This window comes from Hippoglossus stenolepis, chromosome 12, assembly GCF_022539355.2.
Source record: "Hippoglossus stenolepis isolate QCI-W04-F060 chromosome 12, HSTE1.2, whole genome shotgun sequence".
Classification (NCBI taxonomy): Eukaryota; Metazoa; Chordata; class Actinopteri; order Pleuronectiformes; family Pleuronectidae; genus Hippoglossus; species Hippoglossus stenolepis.
In genome coordinates this window covers 9,839,297-9,856,369 of record NC_061494.1, presented here as the reverse complement: position 1 = coordinate 9,856,369, position 17,073 = coordinate 9,839,297, and the positions used below count along the sequence as shown (strand labels likewise).

Here is a 17,073-nt window from a genome sequence, read left to right as displayed (position 1 = left end):
TTCAAACTTCGAGAAGGAGCTAAAAGGCAGATGGTGTTTAAAACTATCTTGAAAATGCAGACTAAACACATCAAGTTGTTGAGCGACTTGTAGGCAGCTCAAATACAGATGGAGCCCCAGCTCTAATTGCACACATACAGACGTACGCTTCAGGTGATTAGCAGAGGATTCTGGGTGTGTTTTTTTGTTCTCTTTATAGCTATATGAAGTTCAAAGCAAACTCCTGTTAACTACTTGGTTGCGGCACAAGTTGTGTTTCAGTGTATTGTTAGATTTTTAATCAGAGGGGGATTTCTGCATTGTCTGCCACCGTCTGAGTATGTCCTCTCGCTGTTCTATTAAGAGAGTACATGGTTTTCGAAAATGCCGTAGTGTATCATTTGTGTTTGCTTCTATCTTATTTTCATCCACTTTCCCCAAGCCTACGCTATCTAGGGCAGTGGTCAGCAGTTTTAATCAATTTTCCAAACACAGGAGCACTAGAGCAGTCAGGAAATCCCAGCAGGACAGTGGGGGAATGGACACAGCAATAATAATAACACAAATCTAATCTGAATTATGCTCTAAAGAGATTAGGTCAGAATAATCCAGAGAATAAACACAAACGGGGGCGGAGGGGGAGGCCGCTTGTGATCAAATGCAGGGAGCTGCGTCGCACCCGTGTGTGATGTTTTTGTTCCCGACGGTGGGATTTGTGGAAAATTGTGTTAGATTTTGGGTGTAGGAGTGTTTATTTTGGGAAATGAGAGTATGTCTGAAGCTCAAAGAGTTGCTATTATTAAAGTTGAATAAAACGCTTCCCATTCCCTCCTCAAACACAAGGAGAGATCCCCTCTGTGTGATGGTTTCCAGAACATTTTCTTTCGTCTCACAGCCAAACCGAAGGAAATCATTTCCAAATGGGATCCGGATTTATTAAAATGAATCATCACACGAAAGACAAAGACCTCAGAAGCTCATTAGGGTAGGTAAACACTTCTCCTGCCACCTTAGGAAAAGAAAAGATGGAGTAAAGGAATTGAGGGGAATTAAGGGTGTTTGCCTGAGACTCAGTTCTGATTGCACATCCAAATGCAAAATAAGTACATCAATGGATTCAGTTTAGCTAGAAGGTATAGGCAAGATTTAAGCACATACTGTAGAGTAGTGTCACTCTGATTTTATGCCCAAAGAAGAGGAGCCACAACTTTGTTTGAAATTAAAAGACTATTTTGACATTTTAGAGAATTCAGTGCCAACTTCACTGTGACAAAACTCCAATAAATCAATGCCCCTGGCCAAATAATTCCCCGTCCTGTATGTAAAATGTAAAAACCACACATAAAACTACAACTTTTCACTGTTACATCCCTGTCTGTGAATGGATCAAGCCAAAAAATATCTAATTAGTTCATTAGTAGTGCCACGGTAACTGTTTTCCTCTGCTTCCAGTGTTTGTGATAAGCTAAACTCAACACCTGCTGCCTCTTGCTGCATATTTAGGGCACAGACATGAGAGGGGAATTGATCTGCTCATCTAACTCTCCGCAAATAAAAGCGTATTTTCGATTTACGTTTTTACCGGCGACAACAAGCCGCCTACTGCACAACCACGTTCACAGCTCTAATCTGTGATAACGCTTGATTTGCTCTGTTTACTGCAGGGTCTCTGCCGTGGCCTTTACCGGTGCTGACTCTGTGCGCCCGAGGGTTCAGGGATCACAGCGGACAGGGCCGGAGCAGACCTCGAGGTCAGCGGCAGCCTTTCTGCTGAGCAGGCTATTGTCCGGCAGCTGCGTGGCCGCAACACTACAGGTCTATTCAGAGTCTATTCAGCAGCTTCGGCTAAGTGCAATAGAAGACCCCGGCCTATTGTCTGGTGCCACGTCTGTTTGAGCTTCGCCAGAGCGCTCACTTCATCTCCCAGCGAGTTCAGAGAAACAGTTAAGTCTCCGTGAATGGGGGGCGGATTTACAGCAGTAAAAAAGACACGTCAAACACATTCAGACCGACTCCTACTCTCAAACAGGGAGATGCTTGACCTCGGTGACCTCTGCAGAATGTCAAACCACACTGTATGACCTCTGTTTGCTTCCCAGCATGACCATCAAACATACACAGATAGAAACAGAAAAATGCTAAAGGATGAGGGGGGAAAGAAGAATCTCTACAACACTTGTCAACGAGATTCATGGCAAACAACCTATTAGCATTATCACCTTTTATTTATTTTAGGAAAGATGTCTCTGTTTGCATTACTCTTCCGTCGCGAAGATGTATGAAATAAGTAATGAACTAATAAAAACATTGTGATGCAAAAACAAGAGACAGGTGGCGCTGCTAGGAAGTCAGCTAGCTGCAAAGTATTGGGTGTATGATTATGCACAGAAAATGCCCATATCACACTCAATAAAAAGAAAAAGCCATCTGGAGGCATCATCACTTCTATGTGCAGAATTAAGTCAGAGTGCAATGACTTTCTCGTTTTAAGTGTCTCCAAAGAGCCCCATTATTACCTTAGCAGAATGCAAATGTGCTTAGGGCCAATTAAAGGTTGAGCCAATACCAATGTAAGCCCATAAAAATCCGCCCTTCCATAATCATTCAGCAATATGACTCATGGGTGAGATTGGAACACCGGCCTGTAAATGTGTCACGATTATGACTTTGTGCTTAAAATGAACGCAGGAGCTGAGTATATCATTCCCACGGCGCTGGAGCTGAGCCACGCATATGTTAGTGTCAGCGCTTCTAATGAGATAAATAGACTTGTGATAGTACTTATTAGAGCTCCATACGTGGCAGGTAAAGACAAGGGCCCCGGGGTGGATGAAAGCCAGTTAAATGTCTCATTTTAGACCCCCCATCAAGAGGTATTTAGGAGAGGGGGGGTTCTTTTTTGTGGAGACAGACACCCTCATCCAGGATGTCTCTGTGTAATTACACGCCACAGAAGACCTTCATTCCTCTCCTCTTCACGGGGAGGAGATGAAAGACAAGAGAGATAGAGGCATGTAATCGCTCCTCTGACTCGGAGAGGGAGAGAGGAGGTGAGGGACACAGAGAATAGGACAAAAGGATGTTGAGAGGTGGTGGGGTATTAATAAACCTCCTTCGTCTCTTGTTTACAGAGTCTCTCCCTCTCTCACACACACACACACACACACACACACACACACACACACACACACACACACACACACACACACACACACACACACACACACACACACACACACTGGAAGAGGCTTTCATTATTCTCAGAGTTGCCCGTTCTTTGCCTCAGGACAGATGTGTAAATTGTTGTGCTAATGTAAGGTCCACTGCTGAGAGCTTTAGAGGCAAGGAGATTTACACACTCCGCACCACTGTATAACTGTCACTCACAAACTCACGCTCACAGGAGCATGAAGAGGGCGGCGGGAGCGACAGCAACTCAGCGCACACACACACACACACACACTCACACTCACAAGACCGTGCATGCGTACGCGGACATGCACAGACACACACATGCACAGACACAAACTCTGGCGCTGACAGAGGTGTGGCTGGAGCTTGACATCCACCTAAAAATGTTACATTTCCTGTTGCTGTTCATAGTGACCTTGTTAAAATCGAACTACAACCCTCCCTCACCTCGTCACTAAGGGCTTAAGAGCAGCAGTGAAGTTACAATCTATCACTGCTCCACTGTACAACTCCCATATCTTTCCATTACAGGCCTTATTTACTCTCAAGGGCACAGGGGGGAGCACCAGAAAGGTACCAGGCTGCTAATGATCCCTTCTTGCTTCTGAGGATGTGTTGACCTAATAATCTTTGTGTTGTTTTTATTCGTTTGGTAACATCTGTTGTTCCAAAGCAGCAAAGTGCTCATCATACGTCTGACAGTCATGTGAGAACAGATCAAGACGCGAAATGAGATATAATGAGATATAAAACACATGCTAACACAGGGAAAACATGTAAACTCTACATAGACAGACCTCGGACAAACCAGGATTAAAATCAGGAACCATCCTGGCATGCTGCCCCAGTAATCATGATGATAATAATAATACATATATTAGCTGATAATGAAAATAATCAACATTTAATATATTCTTCTTTTGTTTTTTATTTCTTTTTGTTTTATGGTCACATCCCTACCAAGCCGCACTGGCACCAGGTGACAGACTACTACCATTTCCTGTCTGTCTGTCGAATGGCGCCAAAGGCCTCTGAGGGCTACAAACCACCCATCTGCCCAGGAATCTGCCATTCCGTCTGTCAGTCTGTCTCTCCACAGGTACGTCTGTCGGTCCCTACGTGATCCATGTTTCTTTTAATAAGCAGTTGAAGAGGAGGGCAGGGGCTGGCTGCAGCGTGAAGGTTGAAGCTATACAGAGAGACACCGCTCAGTGTTTAATGACCCACTATAACTATACCTATTCATCTCCCATGGCAGAGCAGTGAAATGCCATGTGAACGGCACTCTGCTGAAGATATTGCATAGCGCTATATCAAGTCTTCTGCCTAATCCAGTTTGAAAACATACTATATGAAACATGTTGCCTCTCATGTATGAAAGCCTCCCTCTGACACAAAATGGCTCAGGGAACCTTCAGTGCGAATGACGTAATCTGGAAGGAAATGGCAGAGAGTAATGGCAAATTTTAAGCTCTATTCGATCTATTCGTGATCGATAAACATCTATATGGCCTCCCTTTGTTTGTGCAACACGCTTTCCATACCTGCTGTAGTTACACACACACACAAACACACATCTTGTTGCTGAGAGGATTGTAGGCAAGTGAAGCTGTGCTAGAGCAGCGACAGAGTCAGAGTAGAGACACCCAGAGTTAATGAACCCTCACCAGTCAGCATGGCTGTCCATCTGCTTTCATAATCCCCATAAACAGCAGGCCAGGGGCTCTGCCCAACCAGCTAGACACACACACACACACACACACACACACACAAAAAACTGTATATCGTCATCCCAAATATTCTGTATGACAAATGAGGACTGTACATGTCCCTGTGTATGTGTGTGTCTGTGTGTGTACAGCATTGGGTGTTGTTGGATGGAGGAGGGCGGGGGCTGATGTGTCCATTATAATGCCTGTGTGCCTTAGCCCAGCTCACCAGCTAATCTAAGCAGAATGGCGGGGTGAGGTGAGCATGAGGTCGGCTGTTGAGCCCATCTGGTCAGCAGCAGGTAAGAGGCTTGAAACACACACTCTTAAATCTAACCTTAATTACATGCAGGTACATCTGCCACATTAGACCAGACCTTGTCCCACTACTTTGCACATGGCACTCATTTAAAGCGACTCCTAACTCTTCGGCGACTTGTGGCATTTTTTGTGGCATTCGCCACATACACCTGGCACGGCAGACGTACTGGGAGGACAAAACAGGTTTTCCTTTTGTGCAATCAGTATGGCTGCCAGAGAGAGAGAGAGAGAGAGAGAGAGAGAGAGAGAGAGAGAGAGAGAGAGAGAGAGATGGTCGTGTACGAGGGCTGTTTGCTGAATGAGACTGGGAGTGTGACCCCACTGTGACCCATGCAGAAAAGGGAGTAATACCTATACGGCTGACTTCCCATCAGCGTGCACCCATCACACACCCATGCCAAGCACAGACTGCGCCAAGAGGAGCCTGACAGCCCTTGATTAAGACCCGCATCCCAGGCAGAAAGAGAGAATCTTTACTTGTGTGTTTGTATGCTCCCAGTCAAAGCTTCTGGAGGGGAAATAAGAATTAAGTCCTGGAGCTGAAGACGAGCAGAGGAATTAAAGGGTGGATGAGGGCAGATCTCATTCTTGCACTCTTCTCTTTGCTGTGTTTGCGATCCAAGAGGCTCTAAGCAGAAACTGGGATTATGGCCCCTACTGTGCGTGTTTGTATGTGTCTGCATGTGTTTTCGGGAGCTTGATAATGAACCGCAGAACCATTTCCTTTAGCGCGATCTTTGAAGCTCAAACTGGAAAGGAAAGGAAAAGCAAGAAATGAGAGGGTGGAACAGGAATAGAAAGAGAAGGTACAGAGAGGAGAAGGACAGAATAGGGCAGGACTTGCCCTTGTTGACCTCTGAATAAGTGGCCAATCACTCTCAGTTACTGACAGGGACAATGAGCTTAAGAGACAAACATGGTGATTTAACTTAGCGACAGTCACTACATTAAATAACACAGCATCACTCTGCTGACATGCAGCCAATCACGCACTTAATTCCCCCCCCAAAATCAACACAAACTCACAGATATGCTCATTAAGCATCAATCGGCTTGATTTAAAACACAGGGGAGAAAAAAAACAACAGAAGAGTGCACGTTGTTTGAGGGTCCTGCTGTTGCCTAGCTGCCTGCCATGCAAACAGAAGGAAGCGGGATCATTTCCGTCTCCTCTCTCTCTCCGGCAGAGATATGTGCACGTATACGCTCAATACGCCTGGATCTCCGGGGAGGTCTGTGTGTCATTCCCCTACTTTAGACACACCAGCTGCTCAGTGTGTGTGCTCTGCAATGTTAAGAGCCCCTTCCCACCTCGCACAAGCCCCCGGTGGCACCCACATCCACTTACACGCAGGCATGACAAAGCTTCCCTCGCTCCCCTCCTTTACCTAGCCCTCGACAACCCAAACACCCCCCACATTCATGAGTACCCCGAGGACAGATGGGACCCTAATAAGCGTTACACTCAGAGAAATAGGATTCTTCACAGTGGCTTCTAAAGAGCAATTCCCAAACTCCACCGGAGAGCTGGCTGGGAGAAGGAAAGAAAATGATGGAGTGAATAAGATATGGATGACAGAGGTTGGTATAAGCGAAACTATGAAGCTATAAATACACCTGATGAGACTATCAAGAGATTGAAGGAAGAGGAAAGGGAAATAGAGGCAAGTGGAGGCAATTTATTAATGTTGATGTGGGGGAATGTAGATTTGTGCGCCAAACTCATAAAAAAGAAGTCAGAATAACGCCGTCGCCTGCTCCAATGCAGCACATCTCCTCTCCTGGTGGGAAAGTATATTATTAACACACTTTGGGGGAGAATCTTCCACCAGTTCTCCAGGCCCACATGACCCTGCACTCAGATACAAACACACACAAACACAGGCATTAACGGATCGGCTGAGGTCTAAGCTGAGTGGACTTGGCTCAACTGCCTTTTGAAGACAAAAAAGCCTCCGCTAAGAAGATGAGGGGGGATCTACATGGCCTGAAAAACCTCCCTTTTAAGACGAGGACACACGCAGAGTGCTGGACCACGGCACAGCCAATCAAGTGCTGACACTGCCTCTGATCCACGGACCTCGGCGCAACTACTTTTACCAAGTGTGTGTGTGTGTGTGTGTGTGTGTGTGTGTGTGTGTGTGTGTGTGTGTGTGTGTGTGTGTGTGTGTGTGTGTGTGTGTGTGTGTGTGCATGCGTCTATAGGGGGTTTATTCAGGATCTGGCGTGACCCCCTGTAGTGAATCCTGATCCTATTGGTCACGATGCTCAGAGTGCTGCTGAGATCTAAAATGAAAATTCCTTCACTCGCTCACTCCTCCCAAGTCACCCAGCAGGTCTTCAGCCATTATACACGTAAATTCTACCTCTTCATCAGAGGATGTGGCCGCACTTTGCATATGTGTGACTGTGAGAGTGTGTGGGTGGGTGTGTGTGTGTGTGTATGATGTCACTGAGCATCTTAGCACATCAATCATCAAGAGATTTTTAAGCTAAAACAAGCAGATGTGGTCTTTTCCTATTCATGGGTGGTTATGCAACAGTAACACACCTCTGGAGAAGCAAACACACACACTTGTGTAAGTTTGGACGGTGTAAATGAGTGAGTGTGTGTGTGTTCTGCTGCTGCCACCCCCCTTACCACAACACAAAAGGGGCAGAAAAAGCTCTCCAAAGTCTCCTTTTCATCTAAAGCACAATGGAACCCCACTGAGGTTTTCTTCCTGTTTCCCTGTCTGCTCCACCCATCTCCCCCCACAGGGGCAGGATGGAGGGGCAGGGGGTACCCCGTCCTGCCGGCCCAGCAGCAACTTCAGCTCCCATCTGCCACCGAAACTCTCCCTCCTCCACCCCAGGTTTATCCATCTATCCATCCCCCTTCTCTCACTCCAGCCTCCAACTTTTTTCTTTAACTTGTTAACCATTTCAAAACCCAAGCCAAAATCCTGTATTTATCGCCCTCAGGGGTCACTGACAGAATTAAATGAATTACATAATTATTATTAAAAAGATGACTTTGACCTTGGTATAAACAGCTTGGTCCAAAAAAAAATTTTTCGAACCTCAATGGCTTTAAATTAAATTGAAACATTCCTGTATTTTATTTCATGCAGTCAGCAGAGACCATCTGGTGTGAGTTTAACAAAACATTTTTAACCAGAGTCGCTGATGATAATTATGTACAGATTTTTCTGTTGTATTCCTTTTGAATAACATTCACACTGAAATAGCTGGCGTGCTCTGCAGTATTGATCAAATCATTATCAACCAGCATTCTAAACACCTCGGGAGCAGATTTTCTTTGCAGAAAGAAAATAATGGCCGGTGCTAAAAATGATATTCATCTTAGGTCTGCCAATCTCCGCTCGAAACTTTCTGCTGCTGCTAATTCCTCTTTCCATTCTTCTACAGTCAGCGCCCTCCTCCATTTACCTTGCTGTTTGGTGCAGATTTATGGTCCAATCTAACATGTACAATATTGGCAAAGCATTAAACATGTCTACTCTTAATACTGTGAGCTCTCTCCATCGATAAGAGCCTTAATAAAAACATCCCCCAAGTGGATTTGTGTCTCTTTTTCACTTTCCACCCTCCGCCTCCCTCCTCCAGAATATCCTTCCCTAACCACTGTTTCTTCTGCTGCTTTGCGAGTTTTAACCATGGCTCCTGCCGCGCACATCGCTTGCCGCCTTCTCAGGCTTTTCCACCTTTTTCTCCACCCATTCAACACCTCATTCTCTGGCCTGTGCCAGAGGTTTAATGATGCTTGAATGCCACTGACAAATGGAGTTTTTCTCTTCCCTCTTTTCTCATAAAGAATATTCAAAAGCCATGCCCTGAGATCAATCTGTCTGAACGTGTCCCTCATGGATCTATTTCTCTTCCATCTTCTCTTTCTGGTCTTTTTTTGCCTTCACTATCAGATGGATAGCATGACCCTGTGTAACCCCTCTCCTTGTTTGGTGCACACACATCCTCTGCAACAGCCCCCAGCTGCAATTGGCACACTTGCTCTAACTGCCACTCTTTTATCTAGTCTATAAATGCCTATCTTTGCCCTAAAATCCTCCACTAACCCCAACAGCCACCCGGGTCAGTGACGCCAATGAGAGCCGAGCAGCTGTTCCCCTCCCACCTCCTTCTCCTCTGCTGTCAAGAATTTGAGCATCATAAGCACATTTTAAATATTAACAAAGACCACTTTGCACGTATGAATAATACAGCAGAGAGGGCAGTGGCTGGCCAGCGATCCCATCCCCTGCCGCCTGACGGCCATAAAACTAATGCACTGCTCCAGGACAGAATGTTGCCTGGTCGGGTCTGCCAGCAGGACCTGCCCGGGGAACTTGTCTGGCCCGTGGCCTTGCCCAAAGAGAGCTGTCTGTGTGTTTATTTATCACGGTGCCCAACCACCTGTCCACATCTCTGCAGATGCAACAGCCTGGCAGCACTTATGTTATGACTACATGTTTCAGAGCCACTTTAATCTAATCTGACATCTCAATCTGTTAAGGGTCTTTGAAGCCAAATCTGCTTTGTTGTTTGTTTGAGGCTAGCTTTGTCGCCACATTCCTTTCTTTCCGCGCATCGAAAAATCATATTTAATCCGTCCCTTCTTCTGACCAAAGCGTGTCAGGAGAAGGGAAAATAATATTTCAGCAGCCTTTTACTTGCGCACACATAATATTGAAGGATGTGAGTCTCCTTGAAGCCGCTGCACTGTTATACGGGAGTGAGGAGGATTCCCACACTTAACACAAATGAGACAAGAGTGTCCCCATTCATCCAAACCTCACTGGGAGTGTCTGACATGCTACGCTCCCTAACTCTGAACACTCCACTGCCTCTTCGCTACCCTCGCCCTTGCTCTGCTCCTGTCTTGACCTTCTCAGGACTGTAGTGACCGCCCTCCACACACACACACACACACACACACATGCACTGAGTTCACTGGGCACCTGGTGTTTTACAAAAAGTGCACACACACACACTTCTCGTATATGTTGGTTTTCTCTCATTTCGAAGAAGTCATTAATGATGACACATGCAGAGACCGACAGTGGACAGCGGGATAGTTACTCCAGACAAGTGTTCCTGGCAGTCCTGGTAATTAATGTGTACATCAACACAGAAAGAGGAGCTCCACATTAGAAATGTGAGCTCAGCACATCCACAACACAGGCACAGACCGAGCCAGGAAGGTTGGGAGCGAGTGGGATACACAATGAGAAGAGAGAGAGAGAGAAAGAAGATAAATGCAATCTGTCTGTCCCATCATGGATTTCCTAAATATATCTCTACTTTCTTCTCCTCTCCCAGACAGAAACTTTACTGGGGCACACTGAGCCATTGTCCCCGGGTGTCCCCCTCCTCCCTGTTTAACCCTGTTTATATCAACGTTTCTCATTTCTCATGCAAGGATTTCAGAGCAGTCCACAATTTTAATAAACGTAAGCTGCTTTTCTGCTCTGACTGTTTGGGGAATAATACATAGGCTACACACAGGACACACAGGACCTTAGGAGGTACAGCGGGGGGGGGATCTTATTGGCATTTGAAGAAGTGGCCACACAGACCTGGACAGACGGTCAAGGTCCTTAAGTAAGAAATAAAATGAGGTTCAGATTTATTTACTGGAGTGGTCTTTTAGCAGAGTTCGTGTGCTCATTGTTGTCCACATTGTTCTCCTTTTCCTTCTGTAAACAGACCTTAATCCACAATCCACTAAACCCTCAGATTTCTGCCTTGTATTTCATTCTGATCAGGCAGGGGGGGGATGTCCACGCTGGCCTGACAAAGGGTCACACTAAGGCAAATCATTAATCTAACACTGGAGATGGGCAGTGTTACCTTGGTTGCCTGCAGGTCCTGCATAACATGGTCCTGTGTGCCAAGTGATTTCATGTGTTTGAGGGCTGCTGGCTGCAGGCTTTGATGGCATTAACACTGAGCAATCCACTGATAAAAGTCTGCTCTCATCAAAGCCTGCTCTCTTCAAACCAAAAACACTATGTGGAACAAAAATAATGATTTAAAAAACGCATAAATGCTTTATGATCCACTGAGAGAGTTGAAAAACAACGCGCACACCCACGCTTAAACCAAGGCGGCGTTAGATGCTGTATCTCGCATTGAGAAGAAAAATGAGGAGAATCTGTGGCGCCCTTGCAATGCTCGGTATTACTCTTAGCAAGGCTTTGGCTTATTCTGTTTTTGGAGAGGCCAAAAAGGCATGGAGCAAAACCTTAATTACTCCCTGCATGCACACCGGGGGGAGTTAGATTTTTCCGCTCCGAGTAGAAAGGAGTGCTCTGAGCTCGGGTCTCCTCAAAGGATGAAGACTTTGCTGACAGTAAAATAAGAAAAAAGTGCTGGTCAGCAGGTCAGCACTGTTACAGGTACACACCACTGGTGCAATCAGAGGCTATTTAAAATTCCCATGGATCAAAAGTTTTAGGATCTGATGGTAACTTCAAGATTGGATAATAAAAGTAAAAGTCCGATTTTTTATTTTCACTTGAGCTGGTCATGAATAAATAAATATATAAATAAATAAATAAATAAATAACAGGTACTCTCCGTGCGTATGAGCGCGCGCGTAATGTTTGTGTTTTGTAAATATTGTTCCATGTCACACATGCGTAAAATGTTTTCTTTTTTACTCTACATTCATCTTTAATTTCCAAAACTTACCACTGCCAGACACGACATATCCGCCGAACAGGAGGAGGAGAACCAGAGGACCGACACATTGGTCGCGCTGCATCCGAGCAGAGAGCATCTTTTCCGGCTACGCCGTGGCGAAACGTCCCGGGGTTGGTCCGCACAGGGAAACCTGCGCCGCTCCTGACACACCAAGGTGGCTCTCGTCCCCAAAATAAAAATGTCTTTATCCCTGAATGCTTTTCCCACGACAGGCTTGAATACTAACGAGTCCAGTGATTGTTTTTCGTGTGACGCTGTTCTGGTAAATAGTTCACTCTTCTGACTGTTGACGCAAACAGACTCACAACACATCCATCCCCGAGCAACTTGGCAGAGAAAGATGAGAAAGGCTGTAATTTCCGCCAGTAATCAAAGTTTGAAGAGGTCCGTAAATGTCACACCGTGTGGATGTACAGAAACAAGTTGTCGGGACTATTCCTGCTGGATTTCATGTCCAGCTCGACTTGTGCCGCGCTTGACCGGGAACCATGAGCGCAAATAAAAGGTGACACAAAAAGTCACCAAAAAGTTTTACGCATCGCTGCCGTGAAGGGATTCAATTAGACGAGGGAAGTCCGATCCCCAGCAAACACAAACTTGACCATATAAAATGCAATAAACCACGGGGTGATGGTGTCAGAGAGCCGCGCACACTTGCATACTGGACTCCCGGGTCCTGGTCTGCATGGGCCCCTGGGTGTCCTGTCTCGTCCCCCCTCCGTCCGCAAGGTGTAAACAAGAATCAACGCGGAGCACAACGCCAGCCTCCGGACTACCAGTCCCCGCCCGGCCAATCATACACCATCCTCCTCCTCTCCTCAGAGTGAAGGCTGAACTAGAGAAGGTAAACTAGAGGCAGGCGAGGAGGAAATAGATGGGAGGGGAGAGACAGAAAACCCGGACCATAGATCGCCCAGCACCGCTGTGGATTCAACAGGAACAACCGAGGCTTATCTATAATCGTCTGGGAACAATGTCTATGTATAAATCTAGGAATTATCTAGGAACAAGGTTTATACATATTCACCTGAGAATAATCTATAAATCTATAAAGTATCTAGGAACAAGTTGTAAATGATCAAGATCTATCTATCTATCTATCTATCTATCTATCTATCTATCTATCTATCTATCTATCTATCCATCCATCTATCTAGACATTAAATATAGCAACTGACATTTTCTTTCCTGCAGTTATATGCAGTCTGTGGACAGCTGTCTTGAGTGTGTAAAAGGAGTCCATGCAGCACCAGTCTTTCTTTATGAGAGCATATTATTTCCTGTCAATCCATCCTCCCCTCACCCCTGGATCATATTTTTACTCCAGGTGGCCACAAGAGAGCAGCCTTTCATAAACGAGCATGTCTCCAGTGAGGACAGGAGCTGACTGGGTCTCCTGCAGCAAGTCTTCATTAACAAAGTCGTTTCCTGTCTGCCTGGATGGTGCTGATGGTGTGTGATTGGCGAGCGGACACCACAGGGGCCATGATGGAGAGGTGATTATTGCTTTGGAAGTCAGGTGCTTTAATGTTGAATTGAGCAGGTAAGAACAACTATGAAAGTCTAAGGCTCCTCTATTAGTTTGACATTGGAAAGCCGGTGTTTTAGTTTTATTCTAATACTGACAGAGTCATTGATTGTTCCACATTTCCAAATTAAGACAGCGCCTGAATGTATTCGATGTCGCCAAAGTTCCCTTCTCCTCAGGTGACCGTCCTTTATGTGTGTTGAGCCGTGGAGAAAATCACTAATCCTGCTAACTGCTAATTTCTTCTGCAGTTTATTACAAACACTGTTCTGTGAGCTGGGAAAGCGCCACTTCCCCTGCACCTAAGATTTCCCCCCTGAGACGCCCACACAGCATTAGATTATAGAGCAACAAATCTATGTTAATGCTTTCACTAAATGGGCATATGATGTGCTGATGGGTGACAAATGAAAGAAAAAATACATGCGTGGAGAATCATTACAAGTGCAGATGCTTGCATACACGGCACACAAGGGCTCATTAGAGGGTTTGATGAGGATAGAAAAATGTAAATGGTGTGCCTCCATAGTCGACAGACCGCGAGCCAGAGGAACACGTAGGGGAGATTTTGGGACAACAGCGCACTCAATCATCAAAACATCAGAGGATTGAACATCTTTTTTTGGATGTAGGCTGTTCATCATCCTGGTGGAACTCAAAAGACTGAGAATCTATAGCAGTGAAGCTGTTTTGGGAATGCAATGTTGGCTTCGGGCGGCACAGCAAGAAGGTTCTCGGTTTGAATCCCGGTTCGTCAGGACCTTCCTGTGTGGAGTGCGTGTTCTTCCAGCAACATGTGTGGGTTTTCTCCTGATACTCTGGATTCCTCCCACAGTCCAAAGACCTGCAGATTGTGGTTAGGTTAACTGGAGACTCTAGATGGCTGTAAGTGAGAATGTGAGTGTGAATGGTTGTGTGTGACTGCATAGGCCCTTTTCCACTGGTCAAAAAACTCACAAACACCCACTAACATCTGGCTTTTGTCTGCAATGGGACTGGATTCACAGCATTCACTTCTGGGTCAAATGACTCCGCAGTAGACACAGGTTATTATCAGCTTCGGCCCCGTAAACGCGGTCGCAATAATTTAGCGAGACAGCGAGGTGAGAGTGCCTCGTTTTCTGGTACAATCGTGACGGTGAACATGACGCAACATGACGCAAAAAACAGAATGGCAAACTTTGCTACTGGAAATAGGAAATGAGTCAATGACCTTTTTTTACCATTTAAATAACCTGCGCATAGACATTAGTTTCGGTATAATAGAGGTGTTTGTTGGCCCTGTGATATGATGATGACCTGCACCCCGCCTCTCATACACTGTCAGCTGGGATTGGTTCCACCGCCCCTCGTGACCCTCAAAGGATAAGCGTTATAGATAATGGATGGATGGATGTTTTCCTATATGTCACCAACAGTAGCCAATTCATTTTGTATAATTGGGCGACAAAGATTATAAAGACAGACTTTTTTTTCCCCGAAAGAAAATGTCACTCATCATTACTTCCTGCCTTTTTCCCAATGTTACTCTCTATGGACATTATCACTCCATAGCTCATACCGACTCTAACATGTATTCCTTCTGATGCTGAGTCACATTGATGGTCAGTGAGGGAAAGGTTTATCCTTGTGTGACTTGTAATTTGAGATTGTATTAACACTTTAGTGTAAAATCATTAATAAGATACTTAGGAGTAAAACAGAGTGAAGCATGGAGTTTTGAGCGTGGGGCAAGCTAGACAGAGAGCCAGTATATGTATATGCATGAGTGCTGCTGAGCCAAAAGCGAGGCCCTTTCCTAAGATGTGACAGTATCTGGCAACAGAACAGCATTGCTATACTTTGCTCAAATCCAACTTCAAAGGTTATAATCCATCTGGACAAGTGATGACTCCCTGTGCCTCCCTCCTCCGACAACAATTATGCTGCTTCTTGGAGCACAGAATACACTGTGGATTATTTATTTATTCTCCCAGTCTTTATTGTGACTGGCGAGGGAGCAGGAGAGGCAAGGGGGAGAGTGACAAGAGACGAGAGACACTGATGGAGACAGTGAGAGCGGGACAAGTTATGCGTGAAATGGAGTTCGCAGGTTGTGTTTGAGACAGATTTGCCTCCTGAAGCTGCAAATGCATTTTCTGTTTACATGTCTGTGCATGCCGTACTTCCTGATTGTGTTCCTGAGCCATTTTAACTTGTCTGTTCCTCCACATAATAGCCCTGTACTCGACATTATAACTATATTGAGTCCATACATGACACCATCCCCCAGTCATTTTCAAATCTTGTCACTGAACAATTATTCTGAACATTTTGGGGCGAGGACCTTATCCGACAGTTTTTATCTGACACATCTACTGTGATGAGGTCATACAGGATGTTAACACTCTGCAAGCTCTAATTAGACGATTTGCCCTCTCTTCCTTCTCTCCTGTACATATTCCCAATTATCACTGAGATGATGACAATGTTGAACTTGCCATAAATTATTATTTTGTTCTGCCCTTTGAAAGAATAATTGAAGATATAAGTCAAGGGCATCCAATGGAAAATTGGAGGGAAGCAGGGGGAAAAGGAGAGTCCTAATCAAGTGGGATGGGACTCATACGTGATGCACCATACACAGGCAGCGACAATGAGAATGCTGGGGCTTTTATTAAGGCATAATAGTTTATCCAGTAAAGACTGTTTAGCACTGCTGACACTCCGCTGCTTTGTGTTGCAGGCGTGACATAAAAAAGATCAAGCTGCCTATCTCTGTAAAACAGAGGGGGGCTAAAAATAGGAGCCATGCTCTAGAAGTTTCTGTGGAGATAATTGAATATTATTTTCAGGAATGATTAAGTTGACCTATCCAGTAGACTAATTATTTCTTGCAGGCCAGTAGAGAACTTGTTTAATAGATCTTGGTTAGCAGTGAATAAAGCAAAATAAAGCAGCGAACATACAGGCTTTCTGCTGACCGTGAACACAGCATGCATGCTATGGAAAAATTAATGAAATCAATCATTACAGTTTGGCATAGGGGGTGATTGCATATTAATCATGCAGTATTTTATGAATTGTGTCTGTCACTTTCTTTCTTCCCTTAAATTTGTTCAGGTCATCCAAAGCACATAAATATTCCAATTTTTCTGACATATTTCCTTAGACATGCAAAAATACGTAATACATTTTTTAGTAATCTCCCTCCACCGCCAATTGAGGTGAATGGAATTTTACTTGTGAATTGCTTGGAAAAAATTGCAAAAAAGCAATTGTTTATTTATTTACTAGTCTAAGTACAGTACCTTACTTTGTTTTTGCTAAGCAGTTCGGTAAGAAATGTTTGCATGTCTTACTTCACTTAATATAAATGACAGCTGCAGTTGTTACTTTACATTTTAACATTTTACTTACAAAAATATAAATACAGACCATTTACCATAAGAATAAAAATTATCATGCACAAATACCTTTTCCACCATGCTCTAAATGATTTATATCAATACACACCAATGAAAACATCAGATTTTTATTTTTATTCTGTATTGTTATTATTATTTTGGACGACGTTTAATATTTAAAGGTATGAGCTTTCTTCAGCTTGTTAACACTTGAGTAAAAATGAAACTAGCCAATATTCAGCTGTTTATGATA

At 44.7% G+C, this 17,073-nt stretch overlaps 1 protein-coding gene across 2 annotated transcripts in view; it reads right to left on the bottom strand.

Annotated features, from left to right (window-relative positions):
* Positions 1 to 12,724, bottom strand: part of unc5b (unc-5 netrin receptor B) — a 49,744-nt gene extending 37,020 nt beyond the window's left edge. For both annotated transcript variants that reach the window (XM_047342455.1, XM_047342456.1), the window contains exon 1: positions 11,895 to 12,724. In XM_047342455.1, coding sequence (XP_047198411.1) covers positions 11,895 to 11,982 — 88 coding nt within the window. In that variant the 5' untranslated portion in view covers positions 11,983 to 12,724. The remainder of the gene's footprint in view (positions 1 to 11,894) is intronic.
* Between the last annotated feature and the right edge of the window lie 4,349 nt (positions 12,725 to 17,073).